The sequence below is a fragment of the Centruroides vittatus genome, unplaced genomic scaffold (assembly GCF_030686945.1).
Source record: "Centruroides vittatus isolate TY-2023 unplaced genomic scaffold, ASM3068694v2 contig_3077, whole genome shotgun sequence".
NCBI classification, from domain to species: domain Eukaryota; kingdom Metazoa; phylum Arthropoda; class Arachnida; order Scorpiones; family Buthidae; genus Centruroides; species Centruroides vittatus.
This window is the reverse complement of record NW_027121979.1, coordinates 336496-360772: the sequence shown is the minus strand read 5'-3', so window position 1 is coordinate 360772 and position 24277 is coordinate 336496. Positions and strand designations below refer to the sequence as shown.

The window sequence follows — 24277 nt, the reverse complement described above, 5'->3', positions numbered from 1 at the left end:
ACGATTGCAGTTTTCACTTCTTCTTCGTCATTGAAATGTTGACCACCAAGGAACTCCTTTAGGTATCGAAACAAGTGAAAATCACTGGGTGCAAAGTCTGGACTGTGTGGATGATTGTATTGAGTCAAAATGATAAAGAACTATTTAATCTTTTTGTTTTGCGATCGTCAGAAAGCAGTCTTGGAACGCACCGAGAAAACAATTTTCGATAATTCAGTTTCTCTGAAACAATGGTATACAAAACTGATCCTGAAATCTGTGGAAATTCAATTGATAACGTTGAAATCGTGAATCGTCGGTCCTCTCGAATTTTGTTATCCACATTACGAATCAAATCTTCAGAAATCAGAGAAGGTTGGCCAGGGCATGGCTCATCATGCACATTAACTCGCCCATCCTTGAACATTCTTACCCATTTTCGAACTTTACTGTCGCTCATAGCATTATCACCGTAAACTTCACAAATCTGACGGTGAATTTCCACTGCTGCCAAGTTTCTTGCATTCGAGAATCGAATAACAGATCGTATCTCACAGTCGGCGGGAGACTCAATTTTCTTAAACATTTTAAACTTCTATAGCTCGGCATACAGACAGACGATATGGCTGCAAATGGCGTCAAAACGCACGCCAAGCTTGCTCGGAGCAGAAGCGCATGCATACTGCTGTGATTGCGCATTATTCTCACTTTCATTCACAAATGGACCTTATTTAAAAAATAGCCCTCGTAGATTCAAATATGTATGCTGATGTATACAGTGCTCAAGTTTATCCCAAAGATTCTCTATTGGGTTTAGGTCTGGTGATTGGGCTAGCTATGTCATAAGATTCACCTTTTTCTGTTGAAACTATTGCTTTAGAAAATTTACTGTGTGTTTCGGGTTGTTGTCCTGTTGGAAGATCCATACCCTTGGCATTGAACGATGTGCATGAGGAAGCATTTGATTCTGCTATATATCTCGATAAATGGTTTGATCTATTATTCCATTCATTCTATGAATTGGACCAATTCTCTTTGCAGAGAAACATCCTCATACCATTATGTAGCCACCACCATGTTTTATTGTAGGAACTGTGTCTTTTGGATCATATTTCATGTTCACTGGTCATCTGACAAATCATATACCATCACTAGAGAAGACATTGAATTTAGATTCATCACTCCATAACACCTTTGATCAAACAAAAATGGTTTTTTGCAGAGATGAGTGGAGAGATGCTGGTTGCCTTCCATGTAATCCAAAACTAGTCAAATGTCTTCGTACAGTTCTTAAGCTTATATCTGGGTTACCCACTTCATGTTTAACATGTGAAGCAGTCAAACAAGGGTTGACTGTATTTGTATGCCTGATCAAATGATCCAACTGTGGTGTTGTTTTTCATGGTCTACCTAACTTTTTGGCAGAAACAATGATCCAATATATTTGAAAACACTTTACTACTCTCACAAAAACAGTTTTATGCATGTTAAAGGTTTTACTAATTTCAGTAAAAGTTTTTTTTTTTCAAATGCATATCTACCATTCTTTGTTTGATATCATTTGATAATTGTATTCCTTGAGACAAAGTTGTTTCAAGGAATACAGTGGAACAGATATGATGCAGTGATCAGAAGCTCTGGTTACACCACAAAATACTGGACAAATCTGCATACTTCCTTTGGTAGCTCTACTTTTGTTACAGTGTAAAATATAAAAACTTTGTTTTTTCTTTTGTAAATCAGATTTAAAATAAAATCTGTTCTATTCAATTGAGTATTTTGACTCTTTTTGTGCACTTTTCAACTATCACAATATTAATTATGTAGTAGATGGTAAACAAAATAGAGGTTGCATTTTTAAAACACATGTCAAGGGTAACTCTACTTTTGGCCACTACTGTATATACTTATCAGGTTTTGCAATGTTTGTTATAATAATGTAAAATAAAAGATGCATAACACTTTCAGTCATTTGGTAAACTAAAATAAGATAGATAAAAAATTAGCAAAAACCACAAATAACAAGAAAAAACACATTATTTTTTCCAAACCATGAACCTTCAAATATACACAGGTTACCTACTATAGGTATCCCTTGTTTAGTGCAGTTAATAAATTTCTTGATGTTACCATGTGTATCAAAATTACATTAATCAAATACAGTGGTACTTTGGAACTTGACTGAATAATCATCATCTGCTTGAACAGGTTTTCAGTTAATAACAAATATTTTTATTTTAACTTTAATTTTTTCATTTATTCATAAAATGTTCTCGAAGATAAAAATGAGTAACCAGTTTAAAAATAAAATAAAACCTTACAGCTGCCTACCTTTGTCAGACAAAATTATACTCAATTCAGTTCATTTTATTTATAAGTGGGAAAAAACAAACTACATGTGGAACACAATTATCAGCATGTTTTATAACCATTTCAAGTGGATGAAGTATTTCAACAATACATGTCTGTGACACAGTAAGAATGTTGCAAAGTTATGAGTTGTTATTCGTCAATCTTTAACGATATCTTTCTGCAATATCTTTTTAACAGCTTTTGGGACCTGTACATTTTGTATCCTTTAGTTCAAAATTTTCTGAACAAGACTTTCAAAACAGCATTTGATACATTCAGAGTTTAGAAGCATCTTCCCCATACATGGTATGAGTATTTTTTACTGTTTGTATAGCATGATATCCTTTACAAAACTTAAAAAGCATGCATAAATGCTCAATGTGCATTTTATCTGTAGACATTTCAATTTGATTTTATTCAAATTCACATTCACATCAGGAATAATGTGTTAAATTTCACAACTTATAATTTCTTCACACATTTATGTTAAATAAAAATATGCAATAAGGTTCTGTTTAAATCCTAATAAAATTACTGTAATATAGTAGTCATATTTTGCTATTCTGTGTATTTTATGCCTTATGAGTCATTGTGAGATGTTTATCAGAAGGCTTGAGAACATTGTTCTGCTGGACTATTCCAGCCAGATTTTATTGTATGCTAGGTGCATTTATGACATATAAGTAATATGGGGAAATAAACATGTTCATACATTTCTTGGATTGGTAAATGAGATTTCCTATGGCTCTTGCTAAATCTAGAACAAGTGAGCAACCAGAAAGCACATTTTTTTGGATATAATGATTACTAAAGAAAATTGAAGCAATATTGTTTTCCTGCAGCCCTGATTAAGTCTTTAATATGAAAACAGAGAGTCCCAAAGAAACACGTTTAGCCTGTAAACAAGTTTGTGGTGGTCAAATATAATGAGGCCCTCAACAATATATGTATGGAAATTGCAAAAATGATTACTATCAAGATTGTGTAAGAGACCTTCAACTATTTTTTAATTAATTAGAAATGATAAGGACACTGCTGAGAATGCTTTCTGTCCAGGAGTTTTTTTCCATCCCATTGTGTGATCACAGGGTGAACAACTCATTGGTTTACATAGGTATCATGACCAGGAATGTGATGATGAGAATAAAGGGAAATCAATGTAATATCAGAAGAAGAATCACCAATATGGCATTTGCTGCACATGCAGGAAAAGGGGTTGTCCAGATTAACTTTGAAGAGGTTAGACTCTTACATCAGACTTTAGAGCCTGCACATTTGAAATACTTGAAAGTATTAAAAAAATATACAGGGCAATTAAAAATGGGAAGGCAATCAACTTTAAAGAAAAGAGACTTACTTTTTATTGCATGATGTGTACATACGTTGAACTTCTCTAAGACCTATGATGCCATTAAGCATGTCTATATTTAAATTTTAGTGGTCTTCAATCTTTTCAAAAAGTGTTCTGTTTATATCTATCTCCTTCCCAGCAATATTAGTTAATTATAATACCAACACACCTGAATTTAATTTGCCGAGTTTTTTCTCTTTGTTCCAAACGTTTTCAGCCTATTTTTGATAGGCCATCGTCAGGCTATCATTCATCATTCCAAAATGGAATGTTTTGTTCAAATTCATCTTATTCGAATCTTTTAAAATATAGTCAACAAAAAAAAAACTTTTTGTATATTATATAAACAAATACTAAACATTACTAAACATGCTATTAACGTTACATAATTAAATAACAAATTACATGAGTCCAATATTATTAATAAATTAAATTAACATATAAGTTCCAGTTCATTCCTTACGGATTATTAAAACCCATACTTTTTCGATCTTGTATTTCCATGCTGTTGGTAAAGCATTCACATCTTTTGCGTTTAGGCAGCGGTTCCTCATTTTACTTTTGTGTATATCTATTTTTTCCATTTCCATCGCAATAGATGGTGAGTGTAATGTTCTAATAATCTTTGCCTCATCCCATGTAACCATTGCTCCATCTGACTGTGCCATGCTTGCCAGGATTGTGTTATTGAGGCCTTTATTCACACTGTATTTGTGTTCCTTTACTCATACTGCTAGGTTTCTTCTGGTTACCCCTACATATTCTTTATTGACCCCTATTTTGTTGGTTTTCAAATGGAATTCTGTATACTTTTTTTTTTCTTTTTGTTGACTGTTTTAAAAAATTTGAATAAGATGAATTTGAACAAAACGTTTCATTTTGGAATGATGAATGATAGCCTGACGATGGCCTATCAAAAATAGGCTGAAAACATTTGGAATAAAGAGAAAAAACTCGGCAAATTAAATTCAGGTGTGTTGGTGTTCTGTTTACTTTGTTCCATGATACCTCATGATGATTGTTTTAGATCAGGGTTCACCAAACTTTATTTCACAGTGGATCAGATAACTGAGAGAATGATGAGTGCAAACAGCATAACCATTTTGTTTGATACAATATACTGAATACATAAAAAATAGAGAACAAACATTTATTTACCAAAAAGTTATCAAAAAAGGCAACATTTGCAATAAGATAGTTATATCACACCCAATGCGTATATATCTGCATCTCACAAACTAAGCAGCAAAAAAGGTTAGTTAGATTTGTGAAACTGTCATTTAGCTTTTCAGATATTAATATTTGCTTTGGAATTTCTGCATCCACCCAAGAAAATTGCTTTCAAATGTTCATTAGTCAACCTTGTTCAACGTGCTGACTTCACATACTTTATTTTCACAGACATAAGTTGTTTTAACTACTGATGCCATACCAGAGGCAAATTTCTTCAACTTTGAAATCTTACACTTATTTTAATTTTTTCTATATAGTAAGTTTATTTACAATTTATGATATTTCCATATAAATAATTATATTTTAGCTCATTTGGCCCTCAGGCTGTAGTTTGGTGACTCATGTTTTAGATGAATGAAAACATTTGTAATTGTAAAGTTTGGTAGTTTTAACTACTTTTTGGATGTTTTTGTTCTTTGTGATAGTATAATTAATCAAGAGTCATGGCAGTGACTCCCCGCCAAGTAAAAAAGTCACTGACTACATATACAGGAATCAGAGTTGCTGATTTTTGGGGTCTATTTCTCTAGCTCCAAACACCCAAAGTAATTCCAATTATCTTGGTTGAAAGAAAATTATTTTCTTAGGAAGTGTACAAAATTTCAAGATTTTCTGTAATGTGCTTGTTGAAATATAAGTAATTGAAAAGTGCAAAAATTGCCAAAAAAGCTGTATTTTCTTCTCCTTTTTCTTTTTCTTCATCTGGCACTGCAGACACTTGTAGAGAGAAACTACTGGGTCTAGAAAGCTCAAATTTTAAATTTAAGCTTTTCTCATTATAAGTGAGGTGGTGAAAAGTTCTGGGTCGATAGGTCAGAGTTTACAGGGGTTTCCCATAGAGCTAATTCAGTTTTATGGTTTAATTTTATGCTTATAAAGATAAAATTGCATAAAAAACAAATGAATTTTATTCAAAATGTTACTCAGAATTACAAAAGCTCAAATTTATGTGAATTAAAACTTTTTTATAATGATTTTCTAAACGGCATATTGAACGCACCAGTTGGTGCCAACTGAACACACCACTGAACTGAAATGAATATTGAAAGTGTTCGATTGGCAAAACATTTGGTCAGCAGTGCATTCAGTCGTTGAGCACCGACTGAATTGTACGTCATTATCTTATGTCTTGATGTAATAATAAAATTATTAAACAAAAACAATTGATATCCAAACAAAAACATCTGAGATGTAAAAAAATTAATGACAATTTAGTTTGGAAGTGATACCCACAATATTTTTACTTGTATTATTGTTTGTTTTACCTCCAAGCACCAAGTTTATCTTTACCAAAGAAAAACTTCTAAGAAAAATTTTGACTGTTGTCTAAATTGTCATAAATTTTTACTTGGTGTAATTTTTTTACATCTCAGATGTTTTTGTTTGGGTTGTTTAATATATTAGAAAACTAATTTCATCCATATATGATAAATGTGGTTATTAGATTCCTGTTCTTAAGTCTGTCTATGGATTTTCCTGATTGATTTTAAGGAGTAAAAACTTTATTGTGAACAATAGTAAATCTAATGGGAATTTTTTATAAATTTTATAATATTGAATATTTTAAATGGTTGCCACAGATATGGGGAAATAGATTTGTGAGAATTTTATATCTGTATCTTACACAACTTTGTTTTTCTGTTAATAATGAAGAAGTCTTAAAGACAATGTTGAGTTTGTCTTGTCTCAAACTGAAAATTTAGTCATGAAGCTTTAATTGGTTGTATCCAGTACAGATGGTGGAAACTGATGGTTGTAATAGATTGGAAATCTGTGTAGTTGTTGACTAACGACAGCATCAATGCCTGTAGATTTAGTTTTTAGATCTAGCAGTTTAAATAAAGAAATTCAGTTTAGTTTCTAGTAAAATGATTAGGAAATAGGAAAAAAATGTTAATAAAACACACACAATTTTGGAAATTGAGTGCATTTTATTAACATTTTTTTCTTGTGTTTCTAATATCTCATCTATTTAACATATTTTTTTTCAATCTGTTACAGCTATAATTAAAAACATAAAAGTTATTAGAGATCAAAATATATTTAAAAATTCAAAATTGTAAATTCTTAATTAAATTTTATTTTTTTTATATTCTATTTGTATAATTGTTAAATAATTGAACAAATGAACTGAACAAAAATTCAAGTTTTAAGAACTGAAGATGAATTATATTCTTAAACATTCTTAAGTATTAAAATTTTAGACTTATGAATTTAGATAACATCATTTGTAGTGTTATTTTAACATAAAAGATAGTTTTATCTAAAGAAAACTTCTTAAATTTTCAGTGTATAATCTTTTCTGAAAATATTTATTCTATTTTTTAAAAAAAGGCATTTTTCTATCTATATTTTGTGAAAATTCCATTTTCTCTCTTGATCTTTAATATGTCAGTGGTATTAAACTCAGAAATTTTTACCATCTGAATGGAATGGAAAAGCTGGATTGGCCAAAAATATAAAATATGATACTGTGTGATGATATAAAATTTTCTTATGTTTGTAAATCCCTCTTTCATTGCAAATACGTAAATGAAAAAAAATATTTGTATTGAAGTGCATTTGAAAGAGACTGTAAAGAAGTTAATTCACTACATGAGCCAGCTTCTACAAATGTTTATTGATAATCGACAGTTGTTATTGAACTGATCCTTTCACTATTTTCATTATTAGTTTTGTCTTAAAATAACTTCTGTATTATTTCCTATTCTGTTTTTTGCTTGTTAAAATGTTATTTAATAAAAATATAAAATACTACTGTTATCAATGATTTGTTCATATTAAATAAAGTGTATACTGACAATAAAGCAAATTTGTTTGTTGAAAAATATTATAGGAAACTACTGTGGAAACTTTGAACAGGAAATATTGCAGAAAAGCATTGTTTTGATTGCTGAAAAATTGCTACAGAAAACAATGAAACTTTTTAATGCATGTTTCATTTTCCAAAAGTATCTGTTTTCTGCAAGAAAACATTCTTCATCAGAATTTCAAGATTGATATGGTAAAGTTGATTGTGAATTATTTCCTGGTCAAAATAAATACTGTATTGCTTTCATATTTCTTTCTCTTTTGTTACTTTAAAAAAAATTAAATATCAATGGGTATTTAAAAGTTAATATACTGGTGTATTAACATTTTGTTGTAAGTGATTGACATTTTGTGTATTTTTGTTGTCTGCCATCTTGATATAATGACATCAAACCATTCAACTTTTTGTTGCTATCAAGTTTGTTTCTGTGTATGATAACAGAAAATTTAAAACATTTTAAAATTTGATTTGCTGAACTTTTTCTTTGCTTTGAAGTAGACAATCTTTATTCCCACTTACAGAAAAGTAATGCAGAAACAGAGTTTACAGTTTGTGTATTGACATTCTTCTTTAATATTTTGTCTTGTCAATTTATCAGGTTAATTGGCTATGTAGTCAGTGAAATCAACCGGGTGGCAAACTCATTAACCACTCAGCAGTGAGGGACATATATGTACGTTGAGGGCAATCATGTGGCACTGGTGAGGGACATACATAACTGCTAAATTCTTTTGGGGGTATTGCCAAAAACTACCACAAAAAATAATTCACATAAAAAATGAATTACGTAACAATAAAAAAAGGTTCTTTACTAGACATAACTGTTTACAAAATCTTTTTCTGAAACACTAATGAGAAAAAACACGTGAAAAAATACTTTAAAAATTTTCCAGGTATCTTCTCCACTACTTTGGGATAGCACCATACCTGACTATCCCACTGCTGAAAGGTTAAAGTTCTGGAAAGAACACTGATTATAAGAAAAGACAGGAGGAAAAGCTTTTCCATTGTATAAAATTAAATATTTTTGCTTCTTGTCTGGATTAATGCTTCTTGATGTAGCCCAGGGCTGGCTAATTGTACAGACTTATCAAACTTTGTAAGTTAATCTCTGACTTTGTTTCATCATTTAAGTTTAAAAATATATACTTTAGTAATATTAGAAATGCATTTCAGACTCATAATCCCTTATCAGTCTAAACAGCAAGCATAGATTACTATATGCAGATTTCCAGCATATATACAATTAAGCATGCAATTAATTCTATTTTATATATTTGTTTTATTGCTCATCTAAATATTTATTCAGAAGGTAAATGTACAGTCTTTAGTTAACAATTCTGTTGAGAGCAAGATTATCAAGTTAAGTATATATACTGAAAAATCTGCTTATAGTAGTCTAGCTTGCTGTTTGGACTGTTAGAGACTAAGTCCAAAATTCATTTCCAATATTAATAAAGCTTATATTTTTTAACTATCTCTGACTCCATTTCATCACTCAACCTACAAGGTGTGATAAGCCTGTATAATTAGCCAGCCCTGGGCTACATCATGAAGCAAAAAAATTGAGTTTGGAATGTTTTCCTCTGATAATTCCTAAAAAAATATTTTTTAAACAGTTTTAAAAAATGCTGATTATTCCTCTACTTTGTAAAGCATATCAACTTCCTTCAACTGAAATAGAAAAAAATAGAGATCTCCAATCTTATATTTCTTTTTTATTCTGTATTAATTGTTCAAATATTAATACACATTTTACACAGTAGAACCTGTCTAACATAGATACTGTTTTAATTAATTTAATAGATACTATTCAAAATGGAAGTGTGTCTAAATGGCAAATTTTAACATTATGGAAGTAATCATTGTTTTATTTAAGTTGATAGCCTGTATTAATAAGGCTATATTAACAGTTTCCTCTATTTAGTCTGTATAGTTTCCAAATGTGTGTATTTTCCAAAAAAACTACTTTCAAGTTTTAGAAGCTCAAGTTTAAAGTTTAAAAATTTTAAATTGAAATTTTTTATTAAGAAAGAAAAGGTTTTTAAAATCATTGATTTATTAAGAATAAGATATTTTGTTATACATAATGAATTTTTTGATCATAAGCTACACTAGTAAAATAACACTTTTGAGAAAAATTATTTTATGAAAACAGTAATAAATAATACTACAAGGTGTGTCTGAAAAATTCAGTGAATGGTCTCATAAAATAAAGGAAACAAGAGATACAAACAAAATACTTTTACTGGCATTCAAAGTAATCACCATTAGCGACAACACTTATTTGACATCAGTTGTACAGCTGCTGGAAGCTGTGAGCAAACACTTCTTTCGGTATTGCACAAAGCACCGTTGTCACACGTTGTTGGATCTGCGCAATGTCGAAAAAGCATAGGCCTTTCAGACGGGGAACAAGAAGAAATCTGTAGGTGCCAGATCTGGAGAAGATGGAGTGTGTTGAAGAACTGTCACCTGGCGTGTAGTGAGGAAGTGCCATAATGTTTACGCATTGCTCCATTTTGCAGTGACACTCTTTTTCACACTGACTATGTTGCATTGTTTGCTGCACGCACTTCTGTTTAACTGTCGTGATCTCGACGCTAGGGGGCACTAGTTGGCAAGTCTCTCACTACGTCTGCATGAGCGCAACATCCTAATCAGCACGGTTATTAAACTATGGGACCATTCACTGAACTTTTCAGACACACCTTGTATTACTAAAGTAATAAATTTGAATAAATTGAACATTGAAGAATATTTGAATCAAAATAGGTTATCGAAAATTAATAACTGTAATTTAATAGTTTAGTTATATATATATATATATAGGGTGGGCCAACAAAAACGAAACGGCAGAGTGTTCGTGTTCGTCCAAGCAAATTGCTCGGACAGGTCGATTTTATTCTCGAGGGGACATCTTATGCAATAAAGTTTTTGCGAATCTGAATATTAACTAAACAAACATTTTTTTTCGAAATAAATGTTTGTTTAGTTAATACAAAATAAATGAGTTTTTAAAAGTTTTTGTTGTCTGTTGTATTCAGAATCGCAAAAACTTTATAGCAAAAGATGTCCCCTCGAGTATAAAATCGACCTGTCCGAGCGATTTGCTTGGACGAACACGAACACTGCCATTTCGTTTTCGTTGGCCCACCCTGTATATAAAATTACACTGTTAAATGAAGTGATGGAAAACCAAAAACATTAAAAAAAATTTTTTTTTGGAAATGTAATTTTCTGACAGTCGGAAATTTTACTTAAAAGTAATTTATTTTCCCGAATCCAACATTATCTCAAGTATTTTGATAATTAAAAATTGAGTATTGAAATCTAAATTTAGCACTAACAATAAAATTTGTGATTTAAATATAAGCATTATGCTATTTTTTAGAAATATTAAATGGAAATTTAACCAAAGATGATGGTTCATCACTGTTATAATGAATTTTAATTATAGTAAATTGCAAAAATGAAAAAAATATATATAAATTTTAAGAGTTTACTAATGTTAATTTACTTTTTCAGTCTTGTACAGGATTAGATGATTTAGCTGAATGCATCATGCACTTAGAAGCAGCCAATTGGAACTTACTAGTATGTTATGTTTTTATTTAATTCTTATTAAATAAATTATTTTAAATATTAAATTAATGTATATCAAAAACAGTAAAAATATTGTTTTTTGGCAAATCAAATTATGATTTATATACTTGTACAACAGTGGTATGTTTATTTTCAGCATGGAAAAATTTTCCAGTTTTGAAATATTGTTTAATCTGTTTTTTGTTATTATTTGACTATAAACTAGATAAATAAAATGATATACTGATTAGTGCTTGTATATTTTTCTAATAAATTGAGCAATAACTTAAACAGTAACTTTACTACATTATTTATTACATTTATGAATGGAGATGCAATTTTAATTAGATCTGTTTTTACCATTTATATATTCTTATGATATATGAAGAATAAAGGAAATATTAAATATATTAATACATCAAAGTTTCATTATTAATTACTGTATACAATAAATAAATAAAACTATTTTGAATAACAGTCCATATTTGCAACATCAGATTGCAGTTTCTTTTTTATCTATTTCAGGAAGCAGCAAAAATACATCTACTGTCTGTCTTATTTTCAGCTCTGTTCTTGAATTCTCTTAAAAAACTTTGTCATAAAAAAAGATAATGTTTAGAACACTCATCGTCTGGCTATTGTTTCCTATTAGGATCAGATATTCTAATTGAATTTTCAGGCAAAAATGTGACAGCATGTTTAGGCTAACAGAAGAGAACATTAAGTGGATGTATATTTACACATGTATAAAGTAAGCTAATTAGTTAAATGAATGTAAGCAATGATAACTGTTTTCAACAAATTGTGAATATTTGGACTTATAAATTTTGCATTTTGCTATTTTTTAATAGAAATAACCTTCCATACACAAGAGTTAAAATAGTATATGGCAAAACTAAGTAGGCAATACTTTATATAATAAAAAGATTACGATGGGAGTGTTTAATGTTAATCTAATTCAATATATGGAATTATGACATTGTGAGAGTTAAACAGTTATTCTGTTTAAGTATTGTTTAATTGACAAAGCCTTAAAAAAAGTAGGCAAGAATGCTTTTTTTTAACATAAATAAATGCATATATAAATGACAGTGCATAACCTGATTTTAATTGGTTAAGCCAGTGTTTCCCAACCTTTTTTTCCTTGCGAACCAAAAGAAAGGTCCGAAAAATTTGACGAACCCCTTATGTAGTCGTTAATGACAGGTAAAAAAAAAAGCAATAAAATTTGATAGAATATATATTTTACATATTGCAGAATAATATTGATTATATTAATCGTGAAATATTTAAATAAAACATTAATAAGACTAAAATGATGGCTATAAAAGTTGAAAACAAGATAAATTTAACAAACTGGTTCTTATGTTTTACATTTGGAAAAACTCTTAATGGGATATTTGTGGCTGTTTGATAGAACAAAGCAATTCAAAGTTAGGCTCAATATCTGACAATTTCAGTCTTAGATCAGGTTCTGCATTTAATCTGTTTCTGTATTTATCTTTCAGATAAGTATATGTTGAAAATCCTTTCTTGCATAGATATGTTGTGCAAAATGGTAATAGAACTTCAATGGCTTTTTTTGACAGAACAGGATATTCATTTTGTATACTGAGCCAGAAGTCAATTAAAGATTGATCTTTAAAAATTGCTTCTAGAGAACTGTCACAAGATAACTCTATGAGTTTTTCTTTTTCCAGTATATTTAGAGAGGTTTCTGAACTTACATTTCCTTGAAATGGATTACGTATCCAGTTGTTTGAGATGGATATATTGCATCTGTTGGGAAAATAGTCATCGAAAGTTAATCGAAGATAGTTCAGATGTTCACATATACTCCTTTTAATGTTTTCGTCAAGTTTAATTGAATTTTCTGATTAAAAAAAAAGTGCTGACAGAATCGAAACATCCATACTCATTCATCTGCAGGCATTGAATCCAAAAATTGATCTTTTTCAACATAGCCTCAATTCTATCATGTACACTGAAAATGGTGACACCCTCGCCTTGTAAAGACATATTTAATTCATTCAGTTTACAAAAAATGTCAGCTAAATACGCAAGCTTTTGCAGCCAAAGAACATCGGATATACAAGAAGACAAATGAAACGGATGATCAATAAAAAATGCTTGAACTTCAGACTTCAATTCAAACAAACGCGTCAAAACTTTACCACGGGAAAGCCATCTAACTTCTGTGTGAAGTAGTAAAGAAACGTGGAAACTTCCAAAATCCTCACAAAGCGTACGGAATAAACGGCAATTTGTAGCACGCGATTTTATAAAGTTCACAATTTTCACAGCATCACTTAAAGTAGTAGATAACTCTGCAGGAATACGCTTATATACTAAAGCTTGTCTATGAATACAACAATGAGTCCATTGAATTTTCTCGTTGATCTTCACCCGTGCCACAAAACCAGAAAATTTTCCTGTCATTGATTTTGCACCATCTGTACACACACCCACACAATAAGACCAGCTTATTCAATTCTTTTCAAAATACCCATTGATCATATCGAAAATCGCTTTTCCAGTTGTGTAGGTTTTTAAAGGTTTTGCAAATAGTACATCTTCTTGAACAATATTCGTAAAAAGATATCTAACATAGACAAGCAAGACTGCAGCATTTGTTACATCCGTCGATTCGTCAAGTTGAATTGCAAAATAATTCAATTTTATTCTTTTTAGAAGTTCGTTCTCCACATAATTAGCCAAGTCTTTAATTCTACGCGACACCGTGTTGTTTGATAAGGGAACTAGCTCAATTTTCTTTGCTGCCTTTTCCCCAAGCATACATTTGGCGATATCTTTCGCACATGGTCCAATTAAATTTTTTGCTATTGTATGCGCTTGTCCAGATCTTGCAATTCTCTAACTTACTTGAAATGATGCTTCAAGGGCCATTTTACTATCTTCGTTTGAAGTCAAGAAAGAAGAAAGGCTACACTTTTTGATATCTGCTAATTTTCTTTTGAAATATTCAAGAGGTTTATCTTTGTGTGTCGGATGTTTTGTTTCAATATGTCTACGAAGAAGTGATGGTTTTAAACTGCTGTTGGCAAGAACTTCGTTACATATAACACAAAGCGGTTTAGGTTCCGACTCATCCCCAGTAAAATGAAAACCCAATTGTAGATAGTCGCTGTCATATTTTCGCTTTTTTCCTTTTCTATCATCATTTCCTTTGTTTTTCGTCTGGTGAAACGGTACCTCACTACAGCTTTCAGTACTATCATCTCGATTATCATGTCTCGTTTCTAAACGACCCGTTTTTAACCATCGATCCATAATAAAAATAAGCTATAATAATAATTAAATTAATAATTATTAAATCATTTACACGAGAACTTGACAGTTACAGTATCACTATCACTCCAGCTTTACAAGTGCTAAGCCTATGTATGAACGTCGGTTAATACAACACTACTCTCCCAGTTTCCGGTTGTGAACAAGTATCAAATTCTAAAATCTGTAGTACACTGCCTTAATTTGATATTTATTTCCAATTGTATTGTAAAAAAATATTACATAGAAGGGAAAACTGCTGCAATGATTTTAAATATAAAACAGAACATGACACTAATCACATTGATAAAATGTTTTAAATACAAATAAATGTTTGTAATAAAAAGAGAATAGTATTTGATTACTTGAATAAGAGGAATAAATTATAATGTATAAAATTGTTGATATAATTTGATATTGATGAAGTAATTTTGAAAAACAAATAAGGAAAAAAGAAATGAAAATATTGAAATTTATTATAGATTTCTTAACAAACAGGCAGCGAACAATCTGTTTTACAGTGGGTGTGTTCTTTAATTTTTGTGTTTTTGTTTTGTTTTTTTTTTTGCTTTTGATTTTAATGGCGTTTTAAAAAATCCGCCATTACAATATTATTTTCGCGAACCCCCTCTGCAAACACTGCGAACTCCCAGGGGTTCGCGAACCACCGGTTGGGAATCACTGGGTTAAGCCAAACCAAGCCTTATAGTTATTCAAAATTAATAAGAGATGGTGGCTTAACCACCTATTTCTAGTCATGTAGCCCAAAAGTAGCCCAGTAAGTTCAGTGTGATTGATTGGCTTAATTTAAATGCAAGGGAGTAATAAAATTAATGAGAACAAGAAAATTTAATAAATTAATCAAAAGTATTTGAAACTTATTAAGTGTTCTATACTTCACAAATCATCAATGTTCTTCCTCCAGTTGCTAATGCTTAACTTTTTTATTTTCTCATCCTCTGCTTTCTGCACTCATATTCTATGGCAGCCATATTGGATTTGTTGTCATAATCGATGTCTCAAACAGACTTGTTTTATCACCATCATCATCACTAAAAAAGTATTTATCACTATTTATTAGGATAAAATATGAAGTAGGAAAGAAGTTTAAAAAAAAAGTAAGAAAATAAATGAGGTTGCCCACCAGAATGCACTTTGGAAGTACAGTAGGACCCTTCCATGTGCAACTAATATGTTCAAAGGCCCCTTGCATTAATGGAAATTTCCACAAAATAGCAAATTGCAGCCCATTAATATTGGGCTGCAATTTGAAAAAATTGTAGACCTATAAATTTTCACTATTGTTTGTCTGTTGTCTGCCCTTCCTTAATTTTGAGAACAGTATTAGATAGATGAAAGTCAAGATTAGATATGGAAAGCTTATAGGCAGGAGATTCCAACTAACTTCATATAAATGTCTAAATGATATAGACTGGAAGTCATGTGATTTCAATTAAAAAATTTTACATACAGAAAGGAATTACATAGATGATCGGAATGATTGTCTGTTGTCAGGAATAGTATGATGTACAGGGGCAAGACACTAATAATATGAGATCCAGATTGTATATTTTAAATTAAAAATACAATTAAAAATTGCAGCCTGGCATTTTGATTGTCATAATAATTTCTGCTTGTTATTAAGTATTTTCTATACTAATATACCTATTGCACACTTTTTTATGTAGATAAGGCAAATTGAACTATATTAACAATGAATAATATGATACTGTAAATTATAAAAACAACTTTAAAAATTTTTCAGAATCAGACCCTTTTTTTACTACATCTAAAATTTTAATTTTTTTTCTTTCTAAAGTAGACACTTTACTGGTTTTTTCCCCTTTCTTTGTTATTAGAGCTACCAGCATTGTTATCCTTGTGTTTTAGAGCCATGTTTGCAAAGCAATTAGCATAAGTAAAACTAAGAGAAGCACTGATATCACAAAATTTTGCTACAAGTGAGAATGCTGGACAAAGACTGATTTATGCAAAACAAAGAAATTAGTCATAACAACACTTTTCCAGTACAAGAATGAACATGACTAACAAGAAGCACTACACTTATGTCCCCCATTAATTTTGATGAATTTTGGCACAAAAATAGTTTTTAATATTTTACTTGAAATTGGATTATTGGATTATTAATTGGATTATTTTACTATGCAAATGGATACCTTAATTTTTAAACCTTTACCAAGGTTTAAAAATTAAGGTATCCATTTGCATAGTCTGCTGCCATTGTAGTTTGTAGATGCCCCACCCTATCACAATTTTTTTGGTGTTTAATCATGTTATGATTATAAATTTTTTTTATTCTTTTAAGTGATAAGTATCAGGTTAGTCCATAAGTTCATGCATATTTTTATCTACAAAAAAAGCAGCAAAAAATTTTAATTACATTTTATTTCAATCTATAATGTATTCACCATTATTTTGTACAATTTCTTGTCATCTTGATGGTAGCTTTTTAATCCCGTCTTTGTAAAATGATTTCAGTTTTGAATCAAAATATTCAGAAATAGCCTTTTTTACATTGTTCTCATCCTCAAAAGTTTTCCCTTTTAAAAAATTCTGCAAACTGCAAAAAAGATGATAATCACTGGGAGCAATATCTGGCGAATATGGTGGATGAGGTAAAATTTCCCAGTTGTAGCTTTCAAGTTTCTGTACAGTTATTTTTGCAGCATTGTGGTCTGGCATTGTTATGCTGCAAGAGAACCTGCTTTCTGTTCACTAACGACGGTCAATTTTTTTTCAATTTTTCATTTAAATGCTCTAATTGTTCACAATACATTTGAGCTGTAATTGTTTGATTAGGTTCTAACAGCTCAAAGTGAATTACACCTGACATATCCCACCAAACAGACAAAAGAATTTTTTTTGGATGCAACCCACCTTTTGCAGTCGGTTTTGGCTGCTTGTCGCGATCCATCCATTGTCTTTTCCTCGTCACATTATTATAGAGGATCCATTTTTTGTCTCCAGTAACCAGCCTACCAAGAAAAGGTTCTAAAGCAATACGGGATAAGAGACGTGCAGATGTTTACACGTTGTTGTCAGTTAGCTATTGACAGTACATGTGGTATCCATTTTCCTAGCTTCAAAACTTTTCCGATTTGTTGTAGGTGTCTATGAACAGTTCCATGGGATGAATTTAAACGTTCCACAATTTCATCAACTGTTAAAGGTGGTTCTGCTTCAACTAGTGCAGAGAGAGCATCATCATCAAAGTCAACGGGTCTTCCAGTACAAGCCTTATCCTCCACACTAAAATCATTGTTTCTAAATTTTTCAAACCACTTCTGCGCAGTCCTTGCACTAATTACAATTTGATTATGTACAGTATTTATTTTTTTGGCTGCATTTGTAGCATTCTCACCACTTAAAAATAAAAAGTATTAAACATGTCTTTTATATTCATCAGTTACTTCCATTTTAACGAAAATAAACAACTGAAATGTTCACAATTCTGAACAGTATTATATGAATGAGATCCAATTTAACACTTCAGTGTAAAAATTATCACATTAGACTGATATTTTTAACAGCAAAACAAGATTTTTGTCAAGGTCATAAAAATGGGCATGGACTTATGGACTGACCTGATACTTATAAATAAACACATCTGATACATTTTCCTGCTCCAGAATTTAAGTGCAGACATTGTTTTTGGATTTGGAAAATAAGGAAATTGGACATGAGAGCATTTTTGGAGTAGAGATTTGCCTGTTTATAGTTAGAAAACAAAGAAAAAAACAATTAGAGGAAAATTTTGTTATTAAACTTAAGTCAGTATGGAATCTCAAGTCAAGTCTGTTCTAATATTGATAACTTAAACTTAAAGGCTAGGGAAAGGTAACACATGTGACTACAGGATGTCATGGTCCCTTGGATCACTACTAGAAGTGACTGGCTGTCGTATGTGATGGCACTCCAGACCATTACACCAGCTGTGGGGACAATGTGCCACTCCAAAGCATAGTCAGGATTGAGGCATTCACCATAGGGCCTCCAGACATGAACATGGTTGTTGTCACTGCCTAAACTGCGTCTGGATTCATTGCTGTAGACAACCTGGTTTCATTGTGTTGTGGTCCAATCCTGTTGGGAGCAACATCATTCCAAACATGTAACAGTTGGTGGTGTCAGTTGCAGCACATGTAATGGCTGCTGCAATATCAAATGTTCCTCACCTAGGTGCCTCAAAAGTATGGACAGACAGGGACCTGTAATGATGGTGCCACCTGTGATTGGATGACAAACAACAATGTAGTTGGCTGTGTATATGCTTATCAGAGGACCACGTGGTCCTCTCAGCTAGTGCATCTTGAGCCTGGGCACCTTGTATGAGAACTCTCTCTCTTCCACTGGTTCCAACACCACCTCAGTCTGCCAGAATGGCTTAGGTGGTGGGCTATTTGGTGAGATGACCATCTGCTTTCTTTCAACTCAGTGATCCTTGTCCCCTCAAACTCAGTTAGTTATTCATATGGTCTTTGATTGTGATGTAAACTCATCTCTAGTGACAGTGTCCCTCTGCAACAGGTACAGACAGGATGCCTTTTTGCACTTTTATAGGTCAAGGCGAATGCACTTGTACATGTGCGACTATAATGTCTCTGCTGGCATTATGCAATGAGCCATCACACTATAACACTAATAATTTCCATATCTGCTGAGACTTATCTGCATGCCAGTTTTGTAGTGATACAACAACAACAACACCTCAGTATGTTAATTTTTATGGCAATGGGTGTATAATATTGTTGAATGCAAGAGGTTATTCTGCAAAAGAAAACCCAGAAAAATGTATGATTAAAATATAGTTATAAATACTTTATCATAGTACAGTACATTTGTGCTGTTATAATTACAGTCATTATAATACAAATTTAAAAAATCATTTATTACCTAATTTACACAGTAGTTAATGTTATTTCACAGCTACTCTGTTCTTTTTCCATTAACAGTACTGCACAATCTTTATGCTCTTCTTGTCGCTTCTTATATGTTTGGTGGCAAACTCCTTGTACTGCATCTCTAATTAGTTCGGGTTCATACAGCAAACAGCTAAGATTTTTCCTACTGATCTCTTCTTTAGCAAGCAACCTGTTCTTTGATGATTCAATAGTTAAGTCATTTTATTTCAACAAATATAAAATGACTTATATTATTATCCTGTTGCTTATGAAAATTTCTCCAATGACAACATTTTTCTTCCTGGCAGTGACTACGAATCAGATCATTTGAGAATGCAATCAGTCCGTCATAGTGAAACAGATGCCAAAGAGTTACCGGCAAATACAGAATCATCTGTCATCAGATTTTGTAATTTACTGTGTAAAAATGGAACCACCATATGGTATAAAGAACCAATGTTCATACTAGAAATGACTGTATAACATTACCATGCATTGATTTTTTTATGTTGATTTGTCATAAAATATAATGTTTAGGTGTTTAATTTTTAAAAGTCTAACAGTTTGATATTTAATAAACTTTTTCTCAATTTTTCCCTATTATCTGACATTTTTGCCATCCCATTTAGGTCAGATAATCGAGACTCTACTGTATATGTAAAGTCATATTTAAAAAAAAAAAAACCCATATTTTATGAAAATTAGAAAAAAAACCAAGAGAAGATTGAAAAACCCAGATCTGGGTTTTAAAACCAAGGAGTGGTAATCCTGCATGTTTGTGTCTTTGTCTAAAGCAAATATTCATCAAAAAAGGTAATGATAGGTGTTTGATAAGCATAGAGAAGAAACATGCATCATCAGATTTGTTTAATAAAATTAACACTTATCTTAGATTTTAAAAATTGCATAGATTGGAAGAAGCATTCTCTGCAAAGCAGCCAAGTTAAGTAAAGGATAAGCATTATTCTGTTTTATTATGTCAATATCTTCCTCACTTGCAACTCAGTAAACTGGGAGTTTTAATAGAGAATTTTACATCATCTATCACATTTCTGCATTTGATTCCAATTTTCAGCTTTTATTATAACTTCAAAGCTACTTTAATAAAAGATTGTTTAAAAACATACAATACACCTTATCGCTGAGAACAAACAATTTATTAGCTAAAACTAACGTTTTCGGCCCAATTTATGGGCCATCTTCAGGTTAAAGCTGTTCGATTCCGATACAAAATCGAACACATTCAAAATAAAACCAAAATAGAACATACGTTCAAATTAAACCAATAGAACAAGCATAGTACAAAATAATAAATAACAAAAATTAAAATAACACGAAAAATGTAAATGAAATTAAAATACAAATAAAATACTGTGACTGGCCGTCAATCTTAAGGAACCATTCGTTTTGCATTAACCCAGAAGCCTACTGAGTGACGGCAGACTCATTATCACGAGTGTTACGTCTTACTATGTATTTCCAGGATGACGGTAACACCGTCGCATCCTTATAATTTAAACATCTGCCAGCCAAACTCGCTCTGTAGATTTCACATTTCTCAGTTATGGACGACAGCGTTGGCGAGTGTACTTTTACAAGAATTTTGGCATTTTCCCATTCTACCACTGAACCATCTGCTTGCGCCATTTTGGATAACGCTGTTGTGCACCTGTTTTTTGTGACATCGTACCGATGCTCCTTTATCCTCACTCCAAGGTTTCTATTGGTGACACCTACGTAGTCCCTATCGATTCCCAACTGGTCATTTTTGTAGGGAATTGCATATACTCCCGCCTGTTCTTTAACACCAATTCTTTCTTTGTCATTTCTAATCAACCTATACACTGTGGGGGCCCTTTTGCATATTAAACTGGCGTTTTTGTGCCTCGCTATTTGCTTCATAATCGGGAAGAGACATTTATTATATGTAAACTTTGTGAAGTTACCCCCAAACTCCGGTTTCTTCTTAGAACTGCTCCTAGGCTTTATGTACGCCGCTATTAAACGTTCTATAGTTCTTGTTCCAAACCCTAACTCCTTTGCTATCTCTTTGATTCTACCCAGCTCATTCATCGTGTCCATTATATTTGAGCAATATAAAAACGCTCTTCTGATTAGGGCCCTAAATGCGGATAATTTATAAACCGTTGGGTCATTGGAACTCGCCGGAATATACATCGGATCATGTGTGGGCTTGATGTACACCTTCGTGCATAAAGCTCCATTCTTAAATTCAATGGCAACGTCCAAGAAGTGTAGCTCTTTGTTACTAACTTGCTCAAGGTTAAGTTTCAAGCCATGTTGGTTAGAGTTCACTTGGTCTAGGAATCGCTGTATCATTGTGTCATTCTTCCAAATAATTAGAACATCGTCTATATATCTTTTGTACATGATTATGTGTTCATTATAGTTGAAAACTGTCATGCGTTCAATCCTTCTCACTACCAATTCACAGAGCAGGCCAGACATCGGGCTGCCCATTGGGACCCCTCTTAACTGCTTATAAACTTTACCTTGGAAACTGAAAAATGACTGAAAGCATATTAGATCTACCATTATCTCTAAATCTTTTTTGTGCTTGTATGCTTTTGGGTGCAACCCACATAACAGGTTCACTAACTCATCAAAACATGAGGTAAGATTTATTGATGGAAACATACTCTCGTAATCCATAACAGTCCCAATCTCATTGTCCATTAACGACATATCATGTAGGTTATTAACCAAACTAAACGGGTCCTTTACGACAAATTGGTAGTCTTCAATAAGTGGTGTTAAATGCCTATGCATACGTTTTTCCAAAATGTAGGTTGGTCCTTTACATTTCTCTACAACCGGTCTGATTTCTTTACTGTTTTTATGTATTTTTGCAAATCCAAACAACCTAGGTACCCCTGGGCAGGTAATGTGGGCCCCTTTTAGGAAAGGGAATAACGATGCTATGGGCGATTTTTCCAATTTTTTTAGTTTTCTGTCAATTCTTTCAACAATACCTCTGTCCACCTCTTCACATTCCGTTTTTCTTATATAGTCATCTAGGGCTTCATTATACCTTTGTTTCTTCATTAAGACCAAATGCTTACTCTTATCCGCCCTAGTGACCACTATATCGTTATCATTCAACCATCTTCTAGCCTGGTTAATGCACAATTCTTTATCTTGCCTCCTGGAGCATTTTTCAGTTTTGAATGCCGTCTTCCATCTGTAATAGTCCTTATCCACTTCACACATTCCTGTAATTCCTCTTTCTATTTCGGCTACTACGCCTCTCCAGTTCCTACTGCTGTCCGGAACATAATTCGGACCTTTTTCCAGAACACGTTTAACACACTGCGGGAGTTGCATCTGATCCCATAATATATACGGGGTTGGCTTCAAAATGCTCTTAACTTTGGACGGTTGCTTTTTCGAAATCCACAACAGTTTTTTCTTGTACTTCTTCTTTAAACTAATGCTTATCTGGTCAGTTAACCCAACTACTCTTGAATTGATACTCGCTAATGTATCCGGGTTCTTTCGAAACAAATTCTCTTCCAGTTCCACTATTTCTTTAATGGTTCTGTACTTTATATTCTTTACACGTTTAATTGAATTATTTAAGCATAGCATTCTTACTCTTTCCCGTATCGACATACATTCATCAGGCAACTTAATTCTAAAAATGGACATTGGATAAATTCTTCTTGCCCGACATTCTTTCAAGAACTGTAATCTGGAGTCAATCTTTACAATTTTCACAGCCAGTTTTCTATATTTCCTATGTGGATCGGCCGGTGACGCCATAATTAATCTTCTGCTCAGACTCAGCTTCTTAATGAATACAGTAGAAACATACAATACACCTTATCGCTGAGAACAAACAATTTATTAGCTAAAACTGGGCCCAATTTAACCAATTCGGCCCAGTTTTAGCTAATAAATTGTTTGTTCTCAGCGATAAGGTGTATTGTATGTTTCTACTGTATTCATTAAGAAGCTGAGTCTGAGCAGAAGATTGTTTAAAAGTTTTCTTTAAACAATTTTTGTACATGCCTTTTAACTTTTAAAAGCAATATACAAATTTTTTGATTCAAATACAGAAAAATTCTATTAAATAAAATCCACAAACTTATGATATAAGGGTCAGCTATTCCCAATTACTATATTGTGTGGATTCTGTTTTATTAAAAAAGTATTGATAAAACATGTCCAACTCATCATTTGAGAAAAATTCTATTACATTGTGATTCCAAATTATCATAAAAAAGGAGACAAGATATTAATTAATTGAACATGTAATTGTTAACAATTTTGCATTTTTTAATCAATTTCATTGTGAATATAGTTAAAAAAAAAATCCAAAGAACTTTTGTACTAGTTCAATATTTAAAAAAGAATTGTTGATCAAGCATTTGTGAATGTGTATATGAAGTCTGGATAAATGTAATGATGAATTTTTTCTTTAATAATAATGGTATTGTTATGTACAATACCAATGACATTAAGTGCCAACAATTTAAATTACTGTATTGCAAGTAAATAATGATTAAAACAGTTAACATTTTAATGTTTAAAGCAATGTTAATTCATAATGATAACAATTACATGTTATCAGCCACATATTGAGACTGATAATATGAAATAAGTGAAGTTTTATAAGCCTGTTCTAAAGTGTGTTTTTGGGGCCTGTTAGTTTTGATAACATTAAACAACTGATGATAATGATTTACAATAATGTTACTATCTTATGTCTGTAATTACAATAAGTGGAGTCTG

General features: G+C 31.7%; 1 protein-coding gene across 1 annotated transcript in view; it reads left to right on the top strand.

Moving 5' to 3' along the window:
• Nucleotides 1–24277, top strand: part of casp (Fas associated factor casp) — a 58790-nt gene that overhangs the window by 5272 nt on the left and 29241 nt on the right. Inside the window, exon 2 of the mRNA XM_067267724.1 lies at nt 11256–11324. Within this exon, the coding sequence (XP_067123825.1) occupies nt 11256–11324 (69 nt within the window). The remainder of the gene's footprint in view (nt 1–11255; nt 11325–24277) is intronic.